The 15,690-nt window shown below is 43.5% G+C and overlaps 1 protein-coding gene across 14 annotated transcripts in view; it reads right to left on the bottom strand.

The window, feature by feature from the left end:
• Positions 1–6,765: 6,765 nt before the first annotated feature.
• Positions 6,766–15,690, bottom strand: part of MLLT10 (MLLT10 histone lysine methyltransferase DOT1L cofactor) — a 161,278-nt gene continuing 152,353 nt past the window's right edge. For 13 of the 14 annotated variants that reach the window (XM_032473931.1, XM_032473921.1, XM_032473918.1 and 10 more), the window contains 3 exons: positions 14,717–14,813; positions 10,302–10,511; positions 8,125–8,532 (listed from right to left, as the gene is read on the bottom strand). In XM_032473931.1, coding sequence (XP_032329822.1) covers positions 8,488–8,532; positions 10,302–10,511; positions 14,717–14,813 — 352 coding nt within the window. In that variant the 3' untranslated portion in view covers positions 8,125–8,487. Of the gene's footprint in view, positions 8,533–9,509; positions 9,637–10,301; positions 10,512–14,716; positions 14,814–15,690 lie in introns of all 14 variants that reach the window. The other variant, XR_004317496.1, reaches the window with a different exon arrangement.

The following is a 15,690-nucleotide window of genomic DNA, read 5'->3' as shown; positions in this document are numbered from 1 at the left end:
CTGACGTCCAGCACCGAACAGACTTGGAAATCTGCCCTCTGGGTCCCCTCATCAGGAAACCAGAGGTTAGATATCCTCCCACAGAACCGAGAGGTGAGACCCCACTCACAGATCTCTACCCCAGCACCAGCCACGACATCTGTCAGCTCCTTCCCCTAAAAGCCTCCACTTGGTGCAAACACCCCTGCTGTTTCTGGCCCACTCTACTCAGGAGTCACTTCCCAACCCTCCACAGGATCCCACCTGAACCTTTCAAACCAGGTCAGTTCCCAGGCCCACCATGGTTTCCCAGACCTGTGTGCGCGGTGGGCCTGGCCTCACCCACACACGCACCCCAGGAAGGACAGCGCTGGCTGCCGACTAGGAATTAATGCCAAGCCAAGTTTTCAAATTTTTAAAGAAGTGGTCATGATAACATTTGCCATTTTAAAAATACGTAACGCCAGCACCTAACAGGGTTACCAGCACCTGGAGCTGAGTGTACACACGGTGGACATTGTTCCACAGTCCTGTGCCTGTGGGATGCCAGGCCCAAAGCAGCCAGAGGTCTGGGCGGGGGAGACAGGGCCGCCAAAGCTGCAGGGACGAAACAGCGCTGCCTCCCTGAGGGGTCTGCTCCTTAGGACAGACTTAAGACTAAAGTCACAATCAAAGGACACTCACAGTTCAGAAGTCTCTCCTGAACTTAGAGAACTGTAAACATTCAGCTATCAGTATGAAAGAGGCGTGTCCTTTGATGCCAATAACAAGGTGAGGGATGGGACTGTGAGTGGAAACAGTTGGCATGAATTTTTAACAAGGTAAAACTATTTGAAAATCTAATGGCTTTCAACTGTTTATAAAAGTTCACAATTATTTCATTTTGAAAGGCCTAGTTTAATTTATACAAAAAGACAATGTTATCAATGTTTCCTTTTTAATGAGGAAAACTAAGATGAGTAGTATCTGTCTCACTGAGAGTTCCCAAATTCAAAACAAAAGACCGTCTCCTACTTTTAAAAGCAAACTTGCATTTAGTTGTAAGGCACCCTTTGCCTACAACGCAAAGAGCCTCTGTCTTGGGGGTGTCCAGGTACAGCCACCATCCCATCCGTTGACGGAGAGCTTTTAAGAAAACCACCCGGCGATTTGTTTTCCCGGCACTCGGACCCAGTGCCTGCTCTTGCCCGACGACAGATCACACCCCGACAGCACTTCTGCACACAGTCTAGACGGGTAACCCGTCCCTGACCATGGCACCCCCCCCCCCGCCGTCCACACAGAGCACCCCTCCCAGGGCTCAGTGCCGGGCAATGAGCAGCAGCTGCTCATAAACTTCTCAGAGCAAAATTCAGCCACAGCAGGGAACCCCAGAGCAACAACCCAGGTGCATTCCCTGAGGGGGTGAGGCTGCCCAGCACCTCCTAAGAGGCAAGGAAAGCACGTAGACTCACACCCAGACACTGACACAAACGAACAGCCAAGGTAAAGGACACGTGTTTAAGACACAGACGCGCACGGCCAGGTAATATTTTGGTTGGAGAGGGTGAAAACTGAGGAAGCAGCTAAGGACGAGTCACCTGTCCTTCTGGAGGAAGGTGCGTCCGGAGCCTTGGGAGAGACGAGAGCTTCCTGAATCAGGTAATCATTTCCCATTAGTGTATCAAAAAGAAAGCCTCCCCAGGAACCTAAAATTCACTCCTTAATAAAGCTAAAAGCCTGCAGCCAGTTCTCCTTTAGTCGACTCAATTACTAGGAGCCAGTTACACAAATCAGTATATTCTGGTTCAGTTAAATCTAGGGTAAAGGCTGAACGTCTGCAAAGCCCCACAGGTGATCATGCACACGGAGACCCAGGAACCACAGATAGATGGGGGTTTCTCATTTACTTAAATGCTGCTTGTTAAAGCTCACTGTATAAACAAGAATTTAATCTTTGCCGACTATGAATACTGCTTTATTAACGTGCTGTAATCCCCACGTGGAATTTATTTTCCTTTTCTCTCCGCCATGATGGTTTTCCTCTTTGCACTGCGGCAGCTTGCTTTCTCTCACTCAGTGATTATCGGAGAGTTGGACAGGAGGTTGGTTTGCTCCCCACGTGTGCAGACTCGACCCCTGAGCAAGTTTAACTCCAGGATGGAATCCCTCTGATGCCAAAGCACAAAGCACCAAGAGGCTCCTGGAACAAACGGACCAGAAGCATCAAGGAACTTCAGTCTTCATCTTCTCCAAACAAGGGCACAGAGAGCAGTATCACCAAGCTGGTGACATAGGCCCTTCCTGACTTCACGCTCCTCACAAGAACAACAACTAGCAACTTCTCATGGACAAGACACCCCTGAGAAAACCCTAGACTACGGGGGTGAGGCTGAAGCACCCCTGCACCACACAGACCAAGACAGGCCTTATCAGCAGGGTAACAGGAGCCGCTGCAAGCTGACCGCACGGCCCCCCACGCCCGCCTCCCCAACCCCTCTACCCTCCACCGGCCAGGGAGCACCACCCAGGAGGGCTCCCCTAAGCCTGCGGTTCCCCCGGTGGAAAAGAGCCCAGGGTCCCAGGGGGGACATTCATCCCTCACCCAGCTCCGTGGGTTGCTTCACGGGAACCCCTCCTCCAGTCCCACCCCACAGGGCGGCAGGGGAATCTGACCGTGATGGGGGAGGCGGAGGGCTTCTAACAACCAAGACCAGCTCCTACTTGCAGCGCCCAGGCAGCGGTCCCAGCCGGCGGCTCTGCTCCCCAGGGCGTCCGTCGTTCAGACTGGAAACGCGGCGTCTGTGGGCCCCGAGCCCGCCCTCGCAATGCCCGCCGGGAGCTCGTTCAGAGCCCCGCCCACCGCTGAGTGCTTCCCCCGGGCCCGGCGGGCCGAGAGCCTGAGCCGGGCCTTCCTGGCCTGGGAACCCGTTCTCCACTCCACCTGGGCCGCGAAGCTCACCTGCGGCCCCGCCCGCCGCGGAGCCCAGCTGCCGGCCCTCTGGCCCTCGCGCCCAGGGAGCTGGGCCAGAGCGCACGGGAAGCCGAGGCCCACCTGCCTGCCGACAGTGGCACTGAGACAGAGCACAGCCTGTGGTTCCCTGCCTGCAGAGCAACACCCACGGCCCTGTCCACGGGGAATTCAGCGCACAGTCTGGCCTAATCAGGGCCCCCAGACAATGAGCGGTACAAGCCCTGGGTCCCTTCCTGCTGCCCGGCCAGGGAAGGAAGCTAACTCAGAGCCCTGCTCACTCCCGAGTGTAGCACCCAGTCCCGACGGTCCAGTAAGCCCGACCAGAGAGCCCGGGCAGCAGCAAAGCCCATCCTGCAGCCTCACTGGGGCAGAGAACCAAGCCAGCAGTCTTAGCCAACAGCTCTGAGAGCACCACCACCCCTGCCCCCCACTTCAGGGCTCAGGAAGTGGCCTTGCCCCAAAACAGACCCTGAGAGCAGGTCCCACCCGCCCAAGAACGTTACCAGCAGACACACCCAGAGAGTCAAGAGACTGGCTAGGGAAAAACTCTCTCTGGCCAAACGGGCCTCTCAAATCTGGAAGAGGAGCCCACTTACTCAAATGCTCAGATACCAACGTAAGGAATCAAGGATTACAAAAATTCAGGTAAACATGAGACCGCCAAAGTAGACAAAGCTCCAATAACTTGACACCAGAGAAACGCAGATCTATGAACTGTGACGGAGTTCAGAACAATCCGCTTGAGGAAGTTTAGTGACCTACAAGAACGCACAGACAACTGAACGAAAACTAGGAAAACAATGCAGAAAAAAAGTGAGAAGTTCAACAAAGAAACAGAAACCCTTAGAACCAAGAAACCAAATCCTAGAGTTGAAAAATACAGTGACTGAACTGAAGGATTCAATAGAGTTTTAAAAATCAGACTCGAACATGCAGGAGAAAGAATCAATGGCCTAGAAGACAGGATATTTGAAATTACCCAGTCACTGCAGCAAAAAGAGAAAAAGAATGAAAAAGAGTGAAGAAAGCCTATAGGACCTATGGGACACAATCAAAAAGAACTAATATCCACACTATGGGAATTTCAGGAGAGAGAAAGGGCCAGAAAGAACATTCAAAGCAATAATGACTGAGAGCTTCCCAAACTTCGGGAGAGAAATGGACATCCAGATCCATGATGCCCAAGGGACCCCAAACAGGCTGAACTGAATAGGGTTACAAGGTTCTAAGAGGGGAGAAGATAGCTCAACGGCAGAGTGCATGCCTAGCATGCACAAGGTCCTGGATTCAATCCTCAGTACCTCCATTAAAAAATAATAATAGAAAATAAACCCAATCACCTCCCCCTCCAAAAAAAGAAAAAGAAGAAATAAAAACAGTAATTTCTTTAAAAAGTCAAAGACAATTTTGAAAGCAGCAAGAGAAAAGAGAGAAGTTACATACACGGGAACCCCCATAAGACTGTCAGAAGATTGCTCAAAGCAAACTTCAGGCCAGGAGAGAATGGGATGATACATTTGAAATACTGAGAGAAAAAAACTGTCAACCAAGAAGTCTATATCAGGTAAAACTGTCCTTCAGAAATGAAGGGGGGAGAAAGATTTCCCTCAACAAACATAAGCTTGAGGGAGCTCGTGACCAGGAAACCTGCCTTACATGAAATGAGAAAGGGAGTTGAGTGTAAGTAAAAGGAAGCTAACATCATAAAACCATAAGAAGGTAGCATAAAACTCACTGGTAACGGTAAATATAAATTCAAAATTAATTTCTGTACTATGGTAATACAAGTCTAAGTTAAAAAAGTAAAAATCGTAACTATAAAAACCTATTATTGGACACACAATATGAAAAACATGTAAACTGTAGCATCAATAATTAAAATGTCAGAGGAGGAAGAAGAGACGTAAGTGTCAAGTTTAGGAAAGCTGTCGAACTTAAGTTGTTACCAGTTTAAAGCAGGGCATTAAAATTTTAAGATACTTCATGTAAAACTCATGTAACCCACATGGAAAAAACTGTAGTAATTACACAAAAGAACATGATAGAGAAGTCAAAGCGCAGTGATACCCAAAGACATCAAAACACAGAAAAATGCAGCAGGATAAGAAACAAGGAACAACTGACTCTTATTTTGTGGTTGGCTTTATTCCTTTGATAACTATGTAAGTTTAAAAAGCTAAAGCTCTAATCTTTTCTTAGAAACAATGATCAGTACATATATGTGAACTAAAAAAATGTGCAGTATATTGTATGTGTATTTACATGCAATATAATGTATATGTGTAGTCAAACTGTAATAATTCTACCTAATAAAACTGAAAAGAAAAACTAAATAAAAGGAACCATGGATCTACAAAGCAGCCAGAAAACAACCAAATGGCAAAAGCAAGCCCCTATCAGTAGTTGCTTTAAACATAAAGAGATTAAATTCTCCAATCAAAATAAAAAGAATGGCTGAATGGATGAAAAAAAAGTAAGACCCAACAATATGCTGCCTACAAGAGACTTGCCTTTAGCCATTAAAGACAGTTAACTGAGACTGAAGTGATGGAAAAAAGATATTTCAAACAATAGTAATCAAAAAGTAGGGAGAGGTAGCTATACTTATGTATCAAACAAAATTGATTTTAAACTAAAAATGATCAAGAGACAAAGAAGGTCATTATATAATGATAAAGGGTCAATCCATCAATAAGATAAAACAAAATGAAGAAAAGCTATAGAATGGGAAAAAGTATTTGCAAACCATGTATCTGATATCTTTCAAAATACAGAAAGAGCTGATACAACTCAATAGAAAAAAACAAATAATCCTATTAAAAAATGGGCAAAGGACCTCAAGAGACATTTTTCCAAAGAAGACATACAAATGGCCAAAAGTCACTTGAAAAGTCAGTCAACAGGGAAATGCAAATCAAAATGACAATAGAGACCGGTGTGGGGGTCGGGGAGGTGGGGATAGTTCCGTGGTAGAGTGCACGCTTAGCATGCACGAGGTCCCAGGTTTAATCTTCAGTACCTCCATTTAAAATAGTCTAAAATTAAAAACAAAAAAAAGACAATTAGGTACTTACCTCATGCCTGTTATAATGGCTATTATCAATCTACCATCTGATCCAGCAATCCCACTTCTGGGAACATATCCAAAGGAAACAAAAACACCACATCAAAGAGATATCTATACCTCCATGTTCATAGCAGCATCACTCACAACAGCCAAAACATGGAAACAACTCAAATGTCCACTAATGAAGAAGTTGTGGGGTCTGTGTGTGTGTACACATGTACATGTGTACACATGTAATGTATGATGGAATATTATTCAGTCATTAAAAAAGAGGGAAACCCTATTTGTGGCAACATGGATGGACCCTGGCAGCATTATTCTAAATGAAGTCAGTCAGCGAGAGAAAGACAAATACTGTACAATCTCATATGTGGAATCTTTAAAAAAGAAAAAGAAAGAAAAGAAATCTAACTCATAGAAAAGAGGTGGGGGAAGGGGAACTGGACAAAGGTGGCCAACAGGCACATATCTCCAGTTAGAAGATAAATAAGCACCAGCGCTGTAAGGTACACCATAATGACTACTGTTAACTCTGCTGCACGATATACAGGAAACTTGTAAATCCTAAGAGTTCTCATCACAAGGAAAAAACTTTTTTTGTTGTTCTCAGAATTTTTGGTATCTGAGATGACAGACGTTAACTAAACTTACTGTGGTAATCACTTCACAATATATGTAAGTCAAATATATTATGCTGTACATCTTAAACTTATACAGTGCTGTATGTCAATTCTACCTTAATAAAACTGGAAAAAAAGGCACTGAGTTATAAACATTATTAAATTTTATTAACAAAAACTGTACATTTTCTTTAATACATGTGGAATTTTACATCTAAGTAAAATAACAACACATTCGAAATTTACCATTTATACAAATTGTTACAGAATAACAACCAGTGGGTTAAATAAGTAAAATAAACCACACCGATTTTTTTTAATTATCTACAAAAGATTTGACTTTCTTTAAAATTCCCCTGAACATACAAAAATAAATTAATTTACTTTTCAATTAAATCTACCAATTAGAAATATTACAAATCAAAATATCAATGTTATCTTATGAATTTTTCACAATACAAAACAGATTCACAAAACCTTATTTACAGAAATGAGGTAAGAACTGTGCAATGTTTAACCAAGAGACATATTGCAGAATTAACATGTTCTTCCAGCTAAGTACACAGTGGAGGTCTAATTACAGCTGGGTCTTTTCCACTAATAATTCACACATTTAAGAACAGCTCAGTGATTACATCTCCAGTTGTTTAATTTATACTCTCTCATACTGTCGCACCAGGAGTGGGGCTACCCAACGTGGAAGGGCTGTAATACAGATTTCACCTGTTTCAGGAACTGTAGTGGTGGGTTTTTGTCTTGTTTTATTTGTTTGAAATCATTGTCAATAATGGGAAGTTGTCTAAATTAAGAACAAAAAAGAATTCTTACCAAATCCATTCATTTTCCTTGTGACTCATTAGTGGATAAACACCCAGGTAATAGTTTTGCCTGAGCTACCTACAGTGGCATAGTAAGTTTTTAATAAAGGCAGAACCACGGGGAAGGCTGCTGGTGCGACACTGACTACTCCCGCTACTCGCAAGGACTAACGCACGCAGGCTCAGCTGTCCGGAGCCCTTTCAGCACAAGGCAGGTGCTAACAGGCACTTGATGCAGGCCAAACCCTACCAGCAGTTTCCAGAGTGGCCCCTCTTTCACTTTGAATTGATCTGGTTCCCCCAGCAGCCTTAGAACTGGCTTAACTCAAGGTTTCCTTAAAATACGAGTAGGCCTTAAAACCAAAGAAAAGGCATTTAGTGAAAGAAAATTATCTTTAGCAGAAGCAGACATTTACCATCCTAACTTGATTACCAAAATTGGCCAAATCCTATTAGAAGGGAAATTTTTATAATAAAGATTGCCAAGTCCCAGTGGATGACCTATTTATTTGTAATATTTAACCAATAAAATTCCAGTAGAAGAAATTAAGACAGTTCCTTGAAATTTCTTTTTAAGATTGGACTCACAGAGCAAGCATTCTAAAACCCAAAAGACCATATTTCATATTCCAACTCATACAATAAAATCAAATAGATTATAAACGGAATAAGTCTTTAGTTTTGCTATTCATCTCTCCAATTTGTAACAAAATTAGTTGTGTACCAACTATATTAAATTTCTCTTAGGTTGATAAACTCATTGCATGTAAATTATTTCACTGACAAAAGTTAGTTATTAATTCTTTTTTCAAAGTTCAAAAAATCTGGGTGGGGTGGGAGATATGAGAATTCCGTTTCAGTGCAACAAAGCAAGAAAATCAACCAAAGCCTTACAAGACTGCGCGTGTGGCAGTTAACCCTTTGTCGTGCAGTGGGTTTCGTGCTGCATCTCTTCACAGGTGCACAGAGGCTGCAGGTGCAGCCGGGGGGGGGGGGGGGGGGGGGGGGGCAGAGCAGCAGGACCGGCGATTTCTACTCGCTTCTCAAGCGTCAGCTTTTCTCTTGAGCAACAGGCCCAGTTTTATCACTAAGTCTCTGCAGTTAAAGCAAGCAAAATCAGATGCATTAGTGAAATCAATTTTTGGCCCACACTTGAGGCAATATCCTCTTAACTGAAATTGTAACTGAGATAAAAGGTGGTATATATAGTTATTCCTTTTTTTCCTACAAGCTGGCATGGCTACTCCTCAGCACAATATAAAGACATGAATTTACTGGCAAACATTCAGTTGCACTCAGTTCAGCCGTATACAAAGACAGATGTGCCCCTCTGAGGGAAATCTCATAAGGAATGAATATAAAAATCACCCCCCCAAGTTAACTTTTCCACAGAAGTAGGGACACAGTAGTGTGGAAAATGAACTAAGAAAGTCATGGGTTCTGATCCCACATGTGCCATTTGTCCTTTGAACGTTAACCTCTTTATTAAGTATCCTTTTACTAATCTACTTTAAAAAAAGGGGGGGGTTCAAGCCTATTATTATTTTAAAGATTGGAACCACATATATTGTTATATCTAACAAAGATGCCCTGCACATTGTGGGGTACTCATAAGTATTATTTCCCAGCCTTGCTTTTTTCCATTAGGTAATTAATATTGTTTATTTTATAGTGTTTACTATTGTGGTTTTCCACTAAAAATTACATTTCATATTGTACAACTCAGGAAAAGTTAGCTTATAAGCTTGTAATTCATTCACTCTTTAATACAAGAAAAAACTTATGAGGAAAAAAACAGTTAAAAAAATTCTAAATTAATGCAAAATCACTGAGATTTCCCGTGTCAGCACAACTAGGTTTGTGGTGATTCCCAGTCAGGGGAACAACAGGTCAAACACAAAGCACTGAAGAGGTAATGAAAACCAGTAATACTATACGTTGAACCAATTCTTGTTACTAAAAACAAATTAAAGTTTCTGAAGACTAAAAGCACAGTAAACAGCAAGCTTTCAAAGTAACGGGAAAGAGCAAACATTGTGACTTTTAACACCATTATTTGCCAAGTCTCCCACCTCATTCTCTCCCTTCTTCCTTTTCCTGATGTCCAGTCTCCATTCTACATCCCAATATCCTTCCTCTAACAGGGTTCTGCCCTGAACTGGAATTTAAGGGAAACATTTATACTCCAGTAAAGTAGACCTAATTGAAGGGGAGAATTAATAGAAAGAAACAGCCTTAAAATGTGTGTGACTATAAGGTACAGTACACCGCTCCTGCACCCATCCTTATTTATCTTAACTTGTACACTGAGAGAGTAAGAAGCTAGCACACAACATCAATAAAAAACTTAAATTTCATTACAAATGTGACTATGATTTACTTTCTGACAGACTAACTGTATTGTCCTAAGCTTTACATATTAATTTTACTATAAATATAATTCAGTTTTAGAGAGTACTTCTGAGCAAAGTAATAGAAATATTCCTAAATTATCTAGACTATTTCTATAATTAAACAAATCACTTAGACAAAGATTCTCAAAACACCACTATTATCTTTTGATTGGACGGTCCCATACCACTTACTATAACTAAAACATATTTTCATTTTGAAAACTGCTGAATTATAAAACAGTCTCCCAATCTTATGTGCAAACTCAAACTGATATACTTAGGGGATATATAAATTGGCTTAAATCCTTTGTGTTTACAATATCCAGCTGCTGAAACAACTGGTTTTAAGAAGAAATAATCAGGGGATAATATATTTTTTAAAAAAAGAGTGCCTAGGGAGACAATCATCTCTGATTATCAATAAAATTCATCTGATGATTCCACTAGCTACAATAAAGCACAGATACTTACTGTCACCTTCTGACTGGTACTGTCGCCGTGGATGGTGAGGAACGGGTTGGTGGTGGCTGGGTGAAGAGGGGGGGCCTGAGTGCCTGCGAGCAGGTTGTTTATGGGAATCTGCGTGGGTGCCGGGAGCTGCAGCTGCTGTAGATCAGGCTGGTGGTGCTGCTGGTGGTGATGCTGCTGCACCAGCTGATACAGAAGGGCCTGGTGCTGCTCCTGAGGTCAGACACGTGGGAGAGGGTGAGTTCCCAGCCACAGACCCAGCAGTCCGCACAGCCTGCCTCCGCCCTTCTCCTTACTCTGACATCAGGTACTTACGTGAAGTCGAAGTCACACCCTTAAGACAGTAAGTATCTCATCTGGAGAACAGGCCGCACTAGGTAATGACCCTTCACTACAAGATCTCAGTATCACCAGTGAGTGTCCTCATCTACCAAATCAGGCAAACAAACATAGGAGACCCCTGTTCAAGTGAGGCTTCCCCTGACCATCAAGGAGACCTGTGTTTGGCTTTAGAATGCTCTGTGCGGGGAAATCCTTCCCATAATTCTGGGAACTTAAAGTAACTTCCACAATTCTCATTCACGCCAACAGAAAGAGTGCTCTCCTCCTGTGATTATGAGACTGTTCTTCCCAGCAAGCATTCCTGAGCACTTACTATGTGCTGAGATATATATTTAGTGCCCGAGACACATGGAGTTGTGGGGAGGGGAATCCCTGCCCTTAGGCAGCCTATCCTGCAGGGAAGAAACATGAGGGCGTGATCACTGCCAGGAGTCAGGGCAACCCGGGGTGTGAGAGGGTCTGGCAGAGGTGGGGTGGTCAGGGGCTCTCACTTGGATGCAGCCTCGAGGAGACTCGGGGTTTCAGGCAGAGGGGAACCCTACCCATTGCTGGGGCACCAAGTGCGACAGAAGACCAGGAAGGAGATGGGGGCTGGAGTGCAGTGAGCAGCGAGGGCAGGATGGAGGCCTGCAGCGTCGGCCAAGAACTCCAGTTTCACTCAAAGTAACATGGGAAGGCAGAGGCAGTTTTGAGCAGAGGAGCAACACAACCTGACAGGATTTCTTGATGGAGTCAATGCGAGGTGTCAGGAGAGGAGCTGTATCAACGGAGAGGGAAGGCGTGTGGAGGATCAGCAGTTCAGGTAGGACATGTTAAGCCTGAACTGTCCATTATGACAGCCAAGGGGCAGCACCAAGACAGCAGCGGACACAGGAGTTCAAAATTTCAGACAGGCCTGGGCTGAGACGTCAGTGTCTGCACTTAGATGGCACCTAAAGCTACGCGGCTGGAGGAGATCCTGAATTCTAGGACTCTGAAGTAAGTGGCGCTGAGGAGAAGAGGACCCAGGAAAGGGAGCTAAAAACCAAGATAATGTGGTATCCTGGGAGCAAAGGGAGAGAAGCATTTCATGGAGGAGCCGTTACCAGGTTCTGTCAAATGCCGTTATCAGGTCAGGTAAGATGAAGATGGAAACTGACAGGACTAAACGCCAGGCAGAACCACCAGGCAGCAGCCAGTGGGAGAGGAGGGCAGAGTGAGAGTTTTTCCTGAGATGGGAGAGGTAAGTGTGTGTCCTAATACAGTTCCTGGTGATATAAAGTCTGATACTTGTACGTGAACAAGCCTCAGCCCAAAACAATGGCTGGAAGGATGAAGAATTTAAACCACTCAGTCCTCATGGTCTCTGAGCAACAATTTATGCTAAAAATTCCTTTATCAACCATGTTCAAGAAATGAGACATCTGTATGTGCTATTATTAGAGTAAAATCTTGATTAACAGGAAGAACCCCAAATAAACTGGATTTCAGTACTTCCTACTAAGATGAAGCAAGAGGTAAGAGATCACATGTCAGTGTAAGCATGTAATTGTTTACATACAACCTATCTTTATACCACCGTAAGAACAGTGACAGTGAAAATGATGATACAGAATCAAAACAGACATCTTTGATGTATTTTTGATTAAAGCAAGAAAGTAGGTGGATGTATTTTAGAAAGAAATTACAGGCGGAAACCCTGAGTTAATCAAACAGCGTGTCCCGCGGCAGTCTGTGCGGTGTGCTAGGCACAGGCTGGGGGAAAGGCCGCCCCTCGTCAAGCTGGTCTTGCTGCGACTGACGGGGGCAGGGACCTCAGCAGTGCTGCCCTGGCACGGGAGCTGCTCACTGCCACTCCTGTCCTGGCTCTCTCTCCCTCTTCTCCAGGACTCCTGCTCCACACCTTCTCCCTGCTCTAACCAGTGTCCCTATCTCCCTCAGCTGGTGACTTTACTTACAATTCTAATTTAAAAACTGGAAACATGAGAAGTGAGCTTCCTACTACCATAAGACCCGCCGTGCCTCCCTCATCACGGGGAAGCCGCCCCCAGCTCCTTTCCCTGGTGAGGAGCTCTGCGGCCCGGCGGAACCTTTCCTCTCTCCTCACCAGAAAACTCCCCGTCAACACGCACGCATGCTGTCCTTTTCTGAATGAACAGAAACTACCCCGGAAACCATGTCTTTCTAATGTTGGTTGCCCATTTCTGCTTTTTACACCAAAACAGTTCCAGTGGCCCAGACTCCATCTTCATTCCCTCTCCTCCCATTTTCCTCCGAACCAATGAGGCTTTCCACTTCTCACCAAAACCCTGTTCTCAAAAACCTCTGGACAGCCAACACCAATGGGCAGTTCCCACCTGTCCCACCCAAAGCATCTCACTCCACTGAGTCCTCCCGTCTTGAAACATTTTCCTCGCGTGGACCCCAGGCCCCTACTCTTGGCTCTCCTAACTCACTAGCCACTTTTTCCCAAGATCCTTGACTAGATTACTCTCCTCTTCCACGATGTGCAGGGCTCAGTGCTCAGACATTAGTCCTCATTCCTTACTGATCTCATCAAATCTTCTGAATCTAAACATCACATATGCAGCAATGACCCCAAATTTCCATTTACAACTGCCTCCTTTCCTTGGACTCCAGACTCTCGTAACTGCTTAGTCCACCTCTCACTTGAACATCTGAACAGACACTCACTTTCACATGTCATGACAGAACTGTTTTCTCCCTAAAACCTGGTGTTTGTCTTAGTCTTCCAAATCTCTGTAAAAGCCAACATCCAATTGCAAAGTCCCACAAACCAGGCTTGCTGGTTCCATCTTCAAAATATACAACCCCAGACAGTTTCCCACCACGTTTATCATGAAGACACCAGCAGCTCCTCCCTGGACCACTCCAGGAGCTTCCCAGCTTGGACTTTTGCTGCCACCCCCACCCCCAACATACACAGACTGGTTTCCACACAGCAGCTAAACTAATCTTCTAAAATGTGATGTTACTGTCATGTCACTGTTGTGTTCAAAACCCAATCAATTCCTTTTTTAAAAAAATAAACTGTACTTCAATTAAAAAGCAAACAACCAACCAACCAAGCCATTTAAAATATGGGCAGAAGAACTGAACAGTCTTCCAAAAAAGGAAACACAGATGGCCAACAGAAACATGAAAAGTTGGTCAACATCACTAATATTAGGGAAACGCAAATCAAAATTGCAATGAGACATTATCTCACACCTGTCAGAATGGCCATCATCAACAACCGTCCGATTAATTCTTTAAAATAATCCTGAAGGAAACAATGAAGATATATGACGTAAGATTTTTTAACTGGATAATTATTAAACTAGGCAATCAGTATGCTATACTCTCTTCTTCTGGTACACTTGAAAATGTCCATAAAGGAAGATTTAAAAAAAAAAAAATCACCAATGGCTTTTCCATCACCCTTGAGATAAACCTAAACCCCCTGCCACAGACAGACAAACCAGGCAGCCCCCGCCTTTCCAGATGGCTGGTGGCTCCCCTCCGCACGAACTCCCTCCCTGCAGTCACGCAGCCTTCCTTCTACTTTGAAACATAAACACGAGCCCAGCTGAGGTCTTTTACAACTGCTGGCCCCTCCACCTTGAACATGTTTTCTCTTCCATGCCCCATCTCAAAAAGTCATGCTCCTTCAACTTTTATTCAGATCTGTGCTTAAGTCGCCCGCGCAGCGCCTGGCCCATCCTACCTGAAACAGCTCCCCACACTGTCCTCCGTCCCCTGGTCCTGCTTTATTTTCCTTCCCAGTTCTCACCCTACCAGCAAGTACCTATTTGTCGTCCATTTCCCCTATCAGAACAAAGCTGCACGACAACACAAGGTCTGGTTCAGCAGTGTGTACAGGAGCACCACAGCACACGCTCCGTGTGTCCATGAATCAACGTCAGGTCAGTGCAGGGTCACAGATGACACCAAACAGCAAGACAAACTGTTCTTGGACTGCGCATCCCATAACGTTACTTCACAAAGTGGGTAATCTACCCCACGCTGATTACCTATTATAACTTGGATCACTTGCTCCTAATAAAGACCAAATATTATCAAAAGTAAGAACTTACTGGTGTGAGCTGTTGCGAATTTAACAACTGCTGGAATTGCTGTTGATGAAGAAATATTTGTCTTTGCTGGTCAGAAAGTAATCCTAGTCCTGAGGCACTGAAAAACGATGAAAATTCTTAACTTTCTACTGTATACCTTAAAGTGCTTTTTTTATTGTTAAAAAAAGACAATTTTTCAATTTGATGTTTAATAAGTTAAGTTTCTAAGCATAACACTTCATGGAAACAATGATGTACAAAATTATTATTTCTCTCTCTCTCACTGCGTATACACAAGTAAACAAGAATTCACATCGTCCGGAAGTGTTTTGTTTTCCTTTTCTTTGGTAAACCAAGCAGGCACTAAGTTGTTTTGTGGAATAGAAATTTATACATGTTATTAAACATGCACATGTAATAATTTATTTTTAATTATTCACGGGCAATTTAACCCACACTAAATAACACATATTTAAAACAAAGTAAGAAACCAAACATACTGATTGACTTGACCTAACTTATTTTAAATGGTCCCAGTGGTCGGTAAAACTAAGCAATAATGAAAAGAGAGTCAGAAGAAATAGTTTACTAGCATCCACTGCAAATCCATTTCAAATGACTTTTTTCTCAAAAGTATGTGCAATAACAACATGGCTTTGCCATTCAATGAAATTCTAGTACAATGAAACAGTGAGTCTCACTCCCTGCAAATTCAAGATAAATACTTGACCTTCATCTTACATCAAAATCTTTGACTATAAAGCTAACAAAATTACATAGCTGAACTTTAAGAAACCAATATTCATATGTGATCTTCATTATAATATTACTTTTCTCCAGAATTTACGATACACAGAGGCAATATACAAGGGATAAGAGAAATTAGCATTTAGAACAGACACCACAATTCGACTGAAATTTTCAGCACAGAATGTATTTAATGCTTTGTTACTAAAAGTGACAATTTTCTTTTAATCTGAATTACTTAAGTTTCA

The sequence above is a fragment of the Camelus ferus genome, chromosome 35 (assembly GCF_009834535.1).
Source record: "Camelus ferus isolate YT-003-E chromosome 35, BCGSAC_Cfer_1.0, whole genome shotgun sequence".
Classification (NCBI taxonomy): Eukaryota; Metazoa; Chordata; class Mammalia; order Artiodactyla; family Camelidae; genus Camelus; species Camelus ferus.
This window is presented reverse-complemented; position numbering and strand designations above follow the sequence as displayed.